The sequence below is a fragment of the Teleopsis dalmanni genome, chromosome 2 (assembly GCF_002237135.1).
Source record: "Teleopsis dalmanni isolate 2A chromosome 2, ASM223713v2, whole genome shotgun sequence".
Taxonomy (NCBI): Eukaryota; Metazoa; Arthropoda; class Insecta; order Diptera; family Diopsidae; genus Teleopsis; species Teleopsis dalmanni.
The window spans coordinates 14,077,085-14,092,348 of record NC_051847.1 but is presented as its reverse complement, the minus strand read 5'-3'; the positions used below and the strand labels follow the sequence as shown (position 1 = coordinate 14,092,348).

Here is a 15,264-nt window from a genome sequence, read left to right as displayed (position 1 = left end):
ATTGTAGCCTAAACAATTTACTGCTTTCTGGAAAGTCCACCTTAGTTTGTCTTCCTTATAGTAGGCTCTAACGCTGAAACTAGTAATACCAATCAGAGTCGTCCATGACACCGACTCTAAGACATAGTCTAACCATTGATTGGATTAGCTAAACACAATGTACAACTTTTTAATGATTTTATTGAATTTCATTTTTATTCAAATTATTTTTTCCAATTTAATTTCATGCTTCTTCGATTTGTAGGCGTCTGGACACGCACCAAACGGCGATTTTTTCATTTAGCAAAGAAAATACCTGCTGTTCAACGAAAAATTGAAGATGAAATGGCTAGGGCTACAAAAGATTTTGAAGGAGAAATGATCAAAAGCTGTGGGGACTTAAGTTACGCTCTCGAGCTGCCAGAGAAGGGCTTAAATAAACAACAAATTCTTCAACTTGTTGACGAACATTTAAAAATAAGTCGTTATGATTGGCGTGATGGACGTGTGTCTGGTGCTGTTTATGGTTTCAAAGAAGAATTGGTGGAAATAATAACACAAGTATATGGTAAAGCTTCATATACAAACCCACTGCATCCCGATATTTTTCCTGGTGTATGTAAAATGGAGGCTGAAGTAGTACGCATGGCTTGTGCACTTTTTCATGGAAACAAAGATTCTTGTGGTACTGTAAGTATATAGTCAATGATATAAATTAAATAATATTTTAATTAATCTTGCACATCAATACAGATGACAACCGGTGGAACAGAATCCATCATATTGGCATGTAAAGCTTACCGTGATTTTGCACGTGAGAACAAAGGAATCACAAAACCAAATATGGTTGTACCAAAAACAGCACATGCTGCATTCGATAAAGCGGCACAGTACTTCAATATACACATTAATTATGTTAACGTTAATCCGGAGACTACTGAGGTTGATCTGAAAGCAATGAAACGTGCCATTAATTGTAATACAATTTTGGTTAGTATCACAGATAAACTACACTTATATTAGTATTAAACTAAACTCATTTTATCTAATTTCAGCTTGTTGGTTCTGCACCCAATTTCCCTTATGGCACCATGGATGATATTGATCAAATAGCAGCTTTAGGTTTGAAGTACAACATTCCTGTACATGTCGACGCTTGTCTTGGTAGTTTTGTGGTTGCCTTAACAAAAGAAGCTGGTTATGCCATCAAACCCTTTGACTTTTCTGTTAAAGGCGTTACAAGCATATCCGCCGATACTCATAAGGTACAAATATGGTATTTCGAATAGTAAATATTAATGTTAATTTATGTTTTTAGTATGGTTTTGCACCAAAAGGATCTTCAATTATTTTATATGCTGACAAAAAATACCGCGATCATCAGTTTACTGTTACTACTGATTGGCCTGGTGGTGTTTATGGTTCACCTACCATTAACGGCTCACGGGCTGGTGGTATTATTGCGGCTTGCTGGGCAACAATGATGAACTTTGGACATGATGGTTATTTAGAGGCTACAAAACGAATTGTAGATACCTCACGATATGTAGAGCGAAAGTAAGAAAAGAATAATATTTCAAGAAATAATAGAAATTTAGAAGTTTTAAAAATCTACAACAGGAATATGTCAATATTTTGACAAATATTTTAGATTGTAGATAATCTTACTAGTTAATAGCTTTACATAATAAAAATCCTAAAGATAAATCGACAGTAGAGCATTCAGTACTATATACTGAACCATTTGGTATCAAGCACACATTCACTTCAACCGCAAACTTTAGACAATGCGCATTAGTCTTGAGTGGATGCATACCTTTTAGCGAATATTTGCCCATGACGGTGTAGATGAGTATTTTTTTCCCTTCCTCCCGAATTACAACTACAACTGAAGTAAATAGATAAACCAAATGATATTTCCAAATGATATTTATTACAATGTCGTATATTGTTTAATAAATTATTATAAAATAAATAATATAAATGTATTCTACAAATTGTTTATGTAATATTATAGATATTTGTTGTGTTTTATAATTTTTATAAAATTCTAATATATCTCATTCATTTTCAGAATTCGTGAAATTGATAGTATCTTTGTATTTGGCAAACCAGCAACATCAGTCATAGCAATCGGTTCAAAAGTTTTCGATATTTACCGACTTTCGGATGCACTTACTCAATTAGGCTGGAATTTAAATACATTACAATTTCCCTCGGGGTGGGTAGAATTGGCATCTTTACTTATATATTTTTTAAAAATTAATTTATAATTGTATATACTATTTGCAGCATACATATTTGCATAACAGATATGCATACGAACGCAGGCGTTGCCGATAGATTCCTTAATGACTTACGCTCATCTGTTGCTGAAATAATGAAAAATCCCGGAAAACCAGTTGAAGGAAAAATGGCTATATATGGTGTAGCTCAAACTATACCTGATCGTTCTGTTGTTGGAGATGTAACACGTTGTTTCTTAAATAGCATGTACTACACCCCACCAAAAAAGTAAAGGCATTTCCATAAAGTTTTAACGGTTTAAGATTTTTTTTAAATAGTGTACTGCTCTTTGGATTTACACTTCACACTTTTTAAGTAATATTATTTATGTAAAGTTGTTATTGTTGCATTTAGTAATCAACATTGTCAAATTAAATTTCTTTTTGTATGTACTCTTATTACAAATTTTTTAATGTAGTTCTTTATATAGAATATAAGTAAAAATCACGTTCTGTAAGATCAATTTATATGTTAAAATCATATTAAAAACACAGAATTTTAAAAGCGTTTGTGAAATAAATGTTTTCTAAGAAATTTTGTCTTTAACAATAAATTATACTGTGCAGTTTTAGAATATTAAAAATCAGATATGCTAGGTGTAGTAAAAAAGTATAAAAACTTTATTAGATTCAAAATACTATGTTAAATATAGCTTTTACTTATATCATATACTATTTGTTTATTACATTATTGCGGTACATTAAAAAATTTAGCTCTATGACACAAATATCTCTCACAAAGGAAAGTTAAGGATTTTAATTCAATAATATATGTACTTCTATTCTTTCACTATTAAGTGCCTTTTGGTTCCTAAAAATTACTTCTTATAATGTAATGTTAATTAAAATGCAATTATAAACTAACTATATATATATATAGTCTTTTCTTGATTTAAGTTACTATTCCTGCAATTAATAACGCCCTTACCTTTGATCTTATGAATTTAATTTGCGCTTAATATTATCACAAATAGCTACATTATACAAGAAACACTTTTTATTGATATCAATCCATCAAAATACATATAAATAATTATTATAAAACATTATTTTGTGGATTTATATTTATATATAGCAGCAATTCGACACACATTCTCCTATAAACAAACTTCCTCATCTTCACAGGCACTAAAAATAAAGTTACAATTTGTTTCGTAGATACTCCCAGTGATTAAAAACAAACAAACAAGCCATCACCAGCATTAACATAAATCTTGCTGACAATAGAAGACTAGAAATGCTTCTATTTACATGATGTATATATGCAAGTGTATCTTTTTGATATTTCGAGTTCACACCAAAATAAATCTTATTTAAAAAATAGTGTCTTATGTATATGTAAACAAGTTAGTACAATTTATTATGGATTGTATAGATCTTTGTGAAATGTGTAATACGGAAGTGTGATATATAGTATAAGGTGCTTGTTTATAAATCTGTAACAAGAAACATTGTGGAACAATCGCAAAGCATGAGAAACGATATAACAAATTTACCCAGCATTGACAACTTAAGCAGAACAGAGAATCGCCAGTGCATATATGTAAACATTTCGGAATTGACTTGAATACATATGTCCACAATAACTTAAATATATTAGTGTGCACCTAATTTAGGTAAGTAAGGAATTATGTTTTGTTCTTCAATATCTTTTATCAAAATAAAGGCATTTTTGCAGTGTAAAAAAATATCAATATATTAAAAAAAATGATCGGTTTTATATACAAAAAATATTCTTATACATAGCTAATAAAAAAGTATGAAAGGCAGAAATTTTTAGGATCGATTTATTTTACAGCCATAACTTAAGTCACAAATATTACACAACTGCTAACGTTAAAAGTCAGTTCTTGATATATGATTCCATCTGTTTCGTTTATGTGTCGTTTCTCCAATTAAATTAATTTGAGAAGTAATATGTAATAATAGATCTTCCTGGAACCTATGCTATCATGGATGTCGTTCCATGAATAACTTCCATCCATCAGTTTGCACTCCACTGCTCTCTTATACTCATATGTCATAACTTGCGCATTGGATCGCCTAAAATCGCGTTCCATCTCATGGTCTGTCAAGCAATATTTCCGTCGGACATTTTCTTACGTGTACTAAACCAAAATCTACATGCTGGTTTTATGTATAATAGAAGAGTTATATTTTATGCTCTACAGATAGAGCATAATAGTTAGATAGATAAAAACACCCACACTAAAGATGACAAGTTACAAAGTAAATTCTAACGTACATTAATATCCATTACATCTATTGTTATTGTATATACTAGTAACCATATTATTTATTATTATATTTTACTGATTTATATTTTTTTAACACCTTGTATATGGTTTCAGTGCTTAAAAAACGTAGTAATAAGTTTTTCAGGTTCGTAAAGTAAACCAACACCCACGATCGACCGCCCCTACCTTTGCTGCACATATTGAAGAAAATGAATGTAAATCTATTCAAATTTCTTTAAAACGAATTCATTGAAGATTTATTTTAGTAAAATCAACTTTTTATCTTCGTTGAGTATTTTTTTTCAATCATTGATGAATTTCTGATGTGTCAATCTATGCAAAACCAAAGCAGCTTAATATGTAACTAAATAGAAAAATTTTTTGAAAGCAATACATGTCTCAATAAATAAATATAAGTTAAATCGAATTGTGAAATTATTAGTTTCGCCAAACTTTTATTGTTAAACAATTTGGTACACGACGAGGTTTCTGATAGACATCTGAAACCGAAAGAAGTTACCATAGGCGCGATATTTCAGGTAACTAACAGTCTCGCCAGCAGGGTCGTCCCTGGAATAATGGTATTGCTTTCCCTTTTAATAGAAAAAGTAGAGTTTATTGACGTGTTATCCAACAAATCACCATGGTCTGCGTTATCATCTTAATAGAATGCTTCTATTTAAGTAGGTAGAATGAAGGCTCTACATGGAGATTAATAAGAGTTCTACTCACATTCTTTGTGACTGTCGTGCTTAGATCTGGGTCAGCAGGTGACTATTAAACCGGGAGTTCCTATCCCTACCTGAAGTTAGTATATTCTTACAACCTGACATTTTCTCATTCACTGAATAGTTTGTGTCTTCTATTCAGTTGTGATTCTTTAGCAGCATAAAGATCAGTCATATTAGCAGTGCTGCTAGAAACCAGTATTTCGCATATTCTTGACTCTAACTGTATTATTATTAATGTGAAAACGTAAGAAATTTATTTTAATATATATTAACTTTATGAAATCTATTAATAAGACATCTATTTGATTTATAATATCGTAATAATAATAATATAAATATATTATTTCTTTTCGAAGTTGTTAAAGTTATAGTAAAATTTTATTAAATATTTTTTTTATTTTAAATTTTTAAAGTCAAAACATATATAATTTGATTATATTATATACACAAATTAATGTATATTTGTATATTTACTTATTAACAACCACTCAAGAAATGAGATTGCTCACAGCATATGCGATTCGTGTTTGATTTTATCATTATACTTATCTAGTAAATAAATATATTTATATACATATGTGCACACATATGTCATTACTATAACAACAAATATATGCAGCAAATAACATAATATAATATATAAAATTTTTATTAAATATTAATATATGTACATATATATGTAAATATTATACATATATGAAAAATAATCGTTGCAATAACACCAACAAAAAGCCATCCACCCACTTACTCATCCACTTACTCGTTCCAGGAGCCCACAACAACTCATTACAACAAATATACAAATAACCACAGTCGGCAATCGACAGACATAACAACGCCGAAGGAACATTTTTGGCCAACAAAAAACTTGTCTCACCGCACCATAATCAGTCAAGACGAAAAGCTGAAAATTCTGTTTTTATATGAAAATTAAAATGCGCATATGTTTGTGAGCAAAAATTGCCAAAATAAAAAAATTAAGACAACAAATTCATGATGTTGTTGTTATTGTTGTAAAACAAGTTTTATTCGACAACAATCACACGCAACAAAACACAACAGCGAACCTGTGCCGCGTTCGCTTCGATCATTGTTTGAAGTCGGTTTGGTTTTAAAGTTGGTGGACTGATATTGTTAATACAGACAGAGTTGCCAAGTATTAATGTTTATATGTAATTATTGCTTATATTTTTATGACGTTATATTTCTGAAAACATGTTGAAGAACTTTTTTTCTATAAGGACAATACATTTACATATGACAACCTTTATTTGTATGATCCAACCACATCAGGGTCACTAAATAACGTACGTTTGTTCTTGATTTACATTGCATGAGTCTTCTCCTCTCATGATAATACAAGTAATGTTGAGCCTTTTCCGAGTTAGTGCGTCTGGGCACTTTTACTCTTTGATGGCAGGCGAGTTTCTGCAGAGTTTCACCCATCTCAGTAACTAATTTATGTATTCCTCATAAGCTTCTTGATTATTCAATGACTGATCTAAGATCTGCGTACCGCCCGTGCGGTTAGTGATTACTCTGAAATTAGATAGTGCTAAGTAGGACAGCCTGTCGGTTTTCGCATATAGCTTCAAAACTCTGTCCTTTATGTGTTTTTTGACCGGATCTATTCTAATGTCGCTTAACATGTCATTCGTGCGTATGTCCACGGCACTTTGAAGAGCCTTCGGAGAGCCTGACTTTGAGCAACTTGTAGCTTCTGGATAGTAGAGTCGGCAGCTTTGCTATACACGACACAGCCGGGGAGAATATTTTATGTAAAGAAGACTATTCCTTCTATGAGTTATGTTTTCATATTTTTCATATTCTGATATGGAGATAATGTCCATCTCTCATATATTTAATACTTCTTTTTTTTTGATCAGATTTTATGTGGATCAAAATATATTCTTTGATTTCGTTCGATTTTATTCGTTTTCTCCTAATTTGATATTTAATGTAATTACTTTATTTATCTCTGATAGATATTAATTTACTAATTTACTTATTTAGATTAAGTTTAAAGAGCCTATACTAAAATCTTACAGAGCTAAAAAACTATAAAAACGATTTTTAATGTTAATTTGGTTTCTTGCCAAGAGTAACGCGCTTTTATGACGAAAAGAAACTATTAAAAAGTTAGACGGATTCGCATTGCAAGGAAAAGATAAGGACAAAAATTTATTTAATTTATTGAAATTTGGCTGACCATTCAACGCTGTTTCAAGTACTGTCAATTACTCTTCAATAGTGGAGTTAGGAAATATTCGAATTTCTTAATTAGTTTATAGTCCGTATATAATTTGTTTGGACAATTTTTAACTTTTTTGATATATATATTTATGCTTAAAAATTTCTATAAGTTTTTGTAGGACACCCATTAATGCATCCATTTATTATTTATTTAATTGACAGCAGAAACTGTTTTTAACTGCGGATGAGTTATATTAAATAATTATTCAAACTTGTCATTTTGCTGACGTTATGGTTAATTGCAAACAAATGCGGTAGTCACGTTTATTCGCAATTAACTATTTAAATTCTTATTGAATAAAATTATAAAAGAATATATAATCATCAAGAACTTTGCAACATATTCTTTTTTCATAGCGTCACAACCTCCGATGTATAAAATCTTTCTTCACAATTTCTCCCCATATGGACTCCTATGGTATTTCGATTTCATAATCTCAAATATGACTTTAATTATGTGCAACTAATGGTTTTTGAGTCAACACTTTGTTTTGAGTCCGCATTGAGATCCTTTCAGTACTTTGTTGGTCGATCAGTTGCAATAGCAGGTCAGTAGTTAGCTTTCCGCTGATCTCGTTTAGCGTTTTTTCGCCGTTTTGCTAGCACATTCCTCATAAGAAAACTTAAGATGAAAGATACAGACTAAATTCATCCCGTCGAATTTAGATAATTTAATAAATCTTTACTAATGAACAGTCTGATAAGCTGTCCAGAAAGTTTCTCTCTAAAAACTATTTCTTCTGAAATCCAGAGTCAGGTATTCAGTATTCATAGAAAAAATGTTTAATTGTTTCTTTTTCCTTTTAGTACTTACTTTAACCCCTTGTCATCTTTTATACTATATGCATGATATATCTAAACTTTAACAAATATTGTGATTTTATGAAACGTATATACCACATTTGTAATGTATATACCCGAAATGAAGTATAAGCAACGTTTCGAGCTTCTCTCAAATAGGTTAAAGTTCATTGTTCAGTACCGAAGTGATTTATAATCCATCTCAATTATATTCCTGTACTAATATATGTAAGAGATTAATGGAAGCAACTTGTATCCGTAAAAATATTTTTATTTTTCGCAACATCGCAAATTTATATGACTACATATCAATTAAAAAGAATTTAAGCTTAATCCCTCACATCCTCACTTAACCCTTACAGTCTAACACCGACAAACAATTATAATTGTTTTTGTGCGCTCGATTAACACTTCATGATATCATATCACCTGCACCTACAGCTGTTCTCACCTGTGCGCGAAATTCAAGCTCATACGTGTTGCAAGTTGCAACGCCAACAATTCTTACCAAACGGGTATTTTTCTAGGCAGTGACGTCATCAAACATGCATGCACTTAAGCGAATAGGTATTGCCGTTGTATATGTGCCTGTACTAAAGTTGTTAGTCGCCGTTTTGTTGGTTCGTTTGTTGGTTTGTTGTTTTGATTTCAACAATTTTGAGCATTTGAGCATTTGAAACGTGTTCGTTGCCGCTAACACAACAGGAGTGCGGATCGCTGAACAATAAAGTTAATAAAAGAAAATAAATAAATAATCAAATTAAAATAAAAGCAAAAAATAAAATAAAATAAAATTATGTGTAAAAAGAAATACCGCGGCTGACGACGACAGCACGTACTAATAGTATCTATCCGTCTATCAATACTGAGCTATAGTTCAAGTTGTGTTTTGTTGTTGTTGCTGTTGTTGTGGTTCGATTATTAATAAATATATATGTATTGTCTATGTAAATTTGTTTAAAATCTTAAAAATTAAGTGCGACTTAACATATTTTTAAATATTTAAATATTTCATCGGTGTTCGTTATTACAGGAAATATAAGAAAAGTAAAGCTCAAGCATAGAAGTGCTAAGTTCAGCCAAATGAAAATGTTAGTAAAAGCTTCAAAGACTGCTCTAATTTATTTTTAACATTATTATATACATATATTTAATAATTGTAAAAATTGTAAAAATTGTAGCAATTGTAGCTTCAGTGCGAAATGCTGCTAAAAATCCAAAAATCCAAATTCGTTGATAAGCGATTTTGGCTTACTAATTGCATATCCAGTTCGAGTGCCTTTTGTGTTCGTTAATTGCTCTTATCGCGTTTCTTGCATTAGAAAAAAAAACGTTTGTTAGTTTTATTTAACACTAAAAGTCATACCGAATTGAGATACATAATATTTTTAAAATATAATTGTTAATTGAAAGTGAATTTCAAGTGGTGATTAACAATCTTTTTTTACGATTGCTAACATTTGAAGTGAGGTGCGTTGAGAGGAGTTAAGAGAAGTGTAGAGATTCGGAAACAAAATAAATAAACTACCGGAAATAAATTAAAGAATACAAGTAATAAAATGGACTGACCAATGGACAAATGGATATCAAGCAATTATAAAAGGAATATGAGTAAGGAATGATATCCTGACTTAATGGAATAATAATTGTGTATTTCAATCATTTCAATTCTTCTCAATGTAAGTGTTTTTTAATCTTTATAAGTATGTATATTATTGTTTGATTTATATATAGAGCCAGTATCACATTAGAACTCTTACCCCTTTTTATATAGAGAGCTTTCTTATGCCTCACTTAATAAATCTGAATAAACTTAATGTATCTTCAAGTATTTTCCATAACAATCTCGATCGTATTTCTCGAATCAGACTATATATGTGATCTCGATCTTTTTTCTCCAATCAGAGACTATATATGGGATATCGATCTATTTGTTGAATAGTTTCCAACTCCCTATATAAAAGCAGGGACTTTTTTTGATATTATTATTGAAATCTTATGTACCATATCAGATATATAATGTCTTTAACATCTATATGAAAAGAAAATAAAACATAATATTAGTAAAAATTACTTCACCTTTCATTATAATATCATCTTTACTTCGATATAATCCTGCCAACGATTCTCCAATATGAAAAGATTAATAATAACTATCATAATCATAATTAGGTTGTTTCTTCTATTTATATTATATAGCTTTGCACTTCAATATAATTATTCCAACAATCCTCCAATATAAAAAGATTAATAATAACTACCATAATCATAATTAGAATATTTCTTCTATTTATAGTATATGGCTTTAATTTCGTATATATTCACATTTCTTCAATCCACTTCAACTGTTTCTAGCCATAGATTTCATAGCCATTCTGTTGCTCTGGAGCTATCTTGTTTGCCTTTAAGAATACGTTTAAGTAACATATGTTGGCTTTTAACTATTGTCAACAAATTTACTGTTACTGTATCCAAACGTCTTAAGTCGTTTAACAGCTTTTAACCCATTCAACGTCCTTAAATTTAATGCCTAATGTATTTGTGTGCTTAATTGGATTAGAAAATTCTAATGGCGCCTATGAAATAGAAAATTCTAATAGGCACCATTCATTTTTTAAAGCGAACTTATTACATATTTTCTAATAAAAACGCACAAATTTATTCATTATTACTGATAAATGATTATTACGAATACGGTTAAACATATGACTAAAATTCTTATTAATTAATATTAAAGAACTTATCTATTCGTATATCTCTTTTGATCTCTCTCATATATAAACGCCCATACAACAAAAAATGTTTATGCATTAGAAAATTGAGCCCTACAAAAGTATCTCCATGCTTTAAAACATACTTTATCTAATTTACTAGATAAGATATAATATCTGCAAAATATGTTCATGCGAAATAAAAATCGTTATAATATTATTAAATTAGAGTCAATAAAAAAATGCAAAGGGTATGAAAAGAGCTTTCCATGCAAAAGTCCCATTTATGTCGGCACTAGAAAGAATAACAATGAAACCTACTCTAGCCAACACTAAGCCAACGATAGTTAATTCATTGATAGCCATACACTAGTCACAAATAGTTCGATAAACTACATTAAAATGCTCTGTAATTTGTATTAATAGAAGAAATTAATAAATTCATCGATGATCTGGAAGTGACTAAAACTGTGTATTATTGAATCAAAAAAAAATAAATAAATAAAGTATTTTAGAATAATTTGCAATCTTTTGATTTACATTCTCGCAAGTCTAATAATTTTTACTTAATGGATTTACATCATTAAGTAAAGTCTGTAAAATTAAAAAAATCAAAATTTATTTAGACATTTGACCCCGTACTTAACGACACTTGCGATCTATTGATAGCTTTGATAGCTTGGAACTATCAATTAAACTATCAATAATTCTTGATTCAAGACTTTCGGTTTAATGAAAGTCCTGTTGTAAATATTGGAATCGCAGACAATTAACAGAGAAGATAAACTGATATCTGACATTATACATTACAGAATCCACAGATAACAGCTTACTTTATCTTTAGACGTTTATTGGCCACACATTGCCACTGCATGATAGGCTTCTTTCAGAGAAAGTGTTGTTTGATTATTAGGTATCCAAATTATAAAAAGTGTGTTCAACTTTTGAATTTGGAAATAAGTACTATATATTCTATATATTCAAATATATAATTGAAATATATTTAGTAAAAAAAAGTTATTTCAAAATGTAAAGATTCAATCTTTTTGCTGAGAATTTTTTTTCAGGTTTGGCTCATTTTAATACCCTTTCTATTAATTTTAAAAATATTAATCCCACCTGGGAGTATATAAACTCAAGACAAATCCTGAATTGGTATCTGTTAAATCTAATATATATCGAAAAAAAAGTCCCTGTATATTTAAAACAAAACATAAATAAAACAAAACATAAAACAAAACATAGATTCTTTATATCAATATGGTCTCTAATCGATATATCATAACGACTACAGATTTATGACTAACTGATTGATAATTTTTCTTTGGCAGTATGAATATGCATGTACAAGCACATTTTAAAAATATTAGTGATTAGTGGAAGTACGAGTAATGACAATTTATGGACTATGTATGTAATTTTAGAAAACCACACAACGGACACGCATATGTAGGTCCTGCGCATTTTGAATATATGATAGAATGTTGTAAAGTATTTATAAAGTTTTAAAAGGAGGCCACCATGGCAACAATAAAATATAAAATATATAAAAAATACAAAAAAAAAGGATTTCTGGAAAGGGTAAACATTTATTATAAACCAAAGTATGAAAGTTTGCGAAAACGAAAATCAAATATTTTTAAGCTGTGAATTAAAAATGTTCTCATCCAAAATTGAAAAAGTTTTTTAAAATATTTTATGCCAAACAAAAATTCAAAAATATATGCATTTTCGAAGGGTAAAAAGGGTAAGAAAACTATTCCACAAATGAAAAATCCCATAAGCGTACAAGTTGAAGGACACTGAATACTAGATAAGAACATACCGAAATGAATGGGCGCGCGTTGGCAGCTAATGAGCTATTGGAGAAAGTTCCAAGGAGTGTTTAGTTTCAATGTAGTTGTTTTTGTCGTTGGCGTCATGGCACTATTTTTAAAGCAAATATTCATGGCCCAAAAGCCGGTAAGCACATATATCTGACGCATTTTTCTTTCATTGGATTTTCCACATTCACTTTTTCCGCTACACATTTTGTTTAATCAATAATAAAGTTCTTTGAAACTATGTATGAAAGTTACGAGTACTAACTGAAAGCTAAGAGGGTGGCAAGTGACTTAATAAATTTCAATCTTCTCCCCCACAAATCTACATACTACATACCTACGCTAGAAATTGTTATTCTAGCGTTCTGTTAGTTTGTCGTTTTCCAAGAAACCGCGTAGTAACTTTATGGATTTGATTTGTATCTCTACTACAATTAGCTCGCCGAGGCCCATTAAAATAAAGCGATACTACTTGTTTAGAGCTACGAGTGTTCACAATGTAGTATGTTCGAATGTAGTTAATTAAACAAAACTAAATTTGTTTATAAACATTTTTCAATATTTACTTTCGTTTGAAATTTAAAACTCAAAAGTTGTTTGTTTAAAATGCTAAACACTCCAACGTACAAATTCTTTGGCATAGTTAGACTCAATGAATGTTGAAAAATTGTATGCAGGCACCTTTAGAATTGTGGAAAAATAAAAATATTCACAATTTACATTGTTAATTAGTTTAAATTTGCATAACACATACAAGTCTATGTGTGCTGACTATTAGCTGAATTGAATACAATAAAAATTATTATTAAAGTTATTAAACAGTACACTTGGAAAAATATTAATGAAAACTCACACATTGTAGTGTCGTTGCCAGAGTACAATGAGCAGTTTTTAACGTGAATAATATCTTGGAAGGAATGCTCTTTATATTACTAACATACATGATATATGGTCTATCAACGGTCCGTTTGTATTAAGGTCATCTAAGAAGACTTTGTACAGTGATATCCATTTTTTTAACAGAGTCTATACTTTTTTAACGTAATGACCTGTCGTTAAGGCTTAACTCCAAGGTGCTCTTAATACACTTATTAATATAATGCAATGATAAACGCCCTCATTGGAATTCCAAAGAATTTCGCCAGCACCAATTTAAGTTATACGTTTGTATACAATTTCCTCCATAAAATGAGATGTTAACTCCTTGAAGTAACATCTCAGTTACTTTTAAGCACTCTGTTAGAAAATGCAACTCTACAATGCATAAAAATAATGAATACATCATCCTATATTTATCGTCTAAAAAATTTTGGGTTTTAAATCTACAGATACCATGATACTCTTATTAGAAAGACCATCCTCAATTCATCAGGATTGCTAAAGCTGTGGACTCTGATCCCCTTGGTATCAGATTTATACCTGATTGATTCTCCAAACAATATAGGGTGGTGCCTCATGGATGTTAGTAGACTTATACAACAGGCATACCTGACATCGCGAAATTTGTAAGTCCTTTCTTGCGAGGGTTCTTCTTTTAACAATAATAATTAGCTATATGTTATATTGGTACCTCAAGTGGGCTTTGGTGTACAAGACCCTTGCTCCAATATAATCTATAACGTAAAAGTTTTAAGTAATACCATTTTTGCTTCTGTTTTTAGCATTCATAGAAACCTTTGTAAGGATTAATATCTTAATCTTAATATTAAAAAATTTTATGTATAGTTATGCAACAACGAGTTTACATTAAACTCATTACATTTGTGTAATAAACTGAATTAAAAGTATTAGGACCTTACAAGAATTGTAAAGCGTTTCAGTAACAAAAGTTTATCGTAGGACGTTACAAAAGACATGATTTTAGCGGGTAAATCTGATCCAAAAACAGACCGAATACCATTAAATAGCTACATAGTTCGCATATTTTGACTTCCTAAATTATTTTCTGTTTAAAATACTCAGTAAACCACTCTTGGGAGAAATCGAAGACGGCTCTAATTACTATATAAAAATTCGATAAATATTCAAAAAAAAAAACAGTTTTGCGGATTCGATCAAGCGTTGACATAGGTTAGTTTCAGTTAATAAGAAGTGGTTTGAATGGGATAATATCGATGAACAAGATAAACTTATATTTTTAATATTCGGAAACTTTTTGCTCAAGGTGATACTTCTACAAAATGAGTGATTTATTGAAAACTCCTCACTCTTAAGGAAATAATACCCGAGAATATATTTTTATGCATAGTATAAATACGCCTACAATACTTCTCTTAAGCCAATTATTTTCTGCCCGTTTTTCTTTAAGATTTTTCTACAGAGATCTTTTAAAGAGTACTAACAATGGAAAAACTAATGTATGTATAAATATAAATAAAATATATAGTCTCACCTGTGTGTGTACGAGGTGCTAAATATTTTTCAAATAATAAAAAAAAATATAT

At 30.0% G+C, this 15,264-nt stretch overlaps 1 protein-coding gene across 1 annotated transcript; it reads left to right on the top strand.

The window, feature by feature from the left end:
• The first annotated feature begins 210 nt into the window (after window positions 1-210).
• Window positions 211-2,645, top strand: LOC119679280 (sphingosine-1-phosphate lyase-like). Its single transcript, XM_038091544.1, has 6 exons — window positions 211-669; window positions 733-969; window positions 1,035-1,244; window positions 1,298-1,536; window positions 2,054-2,200; window positions 2,272-2,645. Exons 1-6 carry the CDS (start codon window positions 226-228, stop codon window positions 2,495-2,497), a joined length of 1,503 nt encoding a protein of 500 aa, XP_037947472.1. The 5' UTR covers window positions 211-225; the 3' UTR covers window positions 2,498-2,645.
• Window positions 2,646-15,264: the final 12,619 nt, after the last annotated feature.

Bases quoted from the DNA above. Each gene is read 5' to 3' on its own strand.
- LOC119679280 (XM_038091544.1), top strand. From the start codon at position 226: ATGCTTCTTCGATTTGTAGGCGTCTGGACACGCACCAAACGGCGATTT. The intron at 970-1,034 runs GTTAGTATCACA...ATCTAATTTCAG, and splicing joins TTAATTGTAATACAATTTTG to CTTGTTGGTTCTGCACCCAA. The intron at 2,201-2,271 runs GTGGGTAGAATT...TACTATTTGCAG, and splicing joins ACATTACAATTTCCCTCGGG to CATACATATTTGCATAACAG.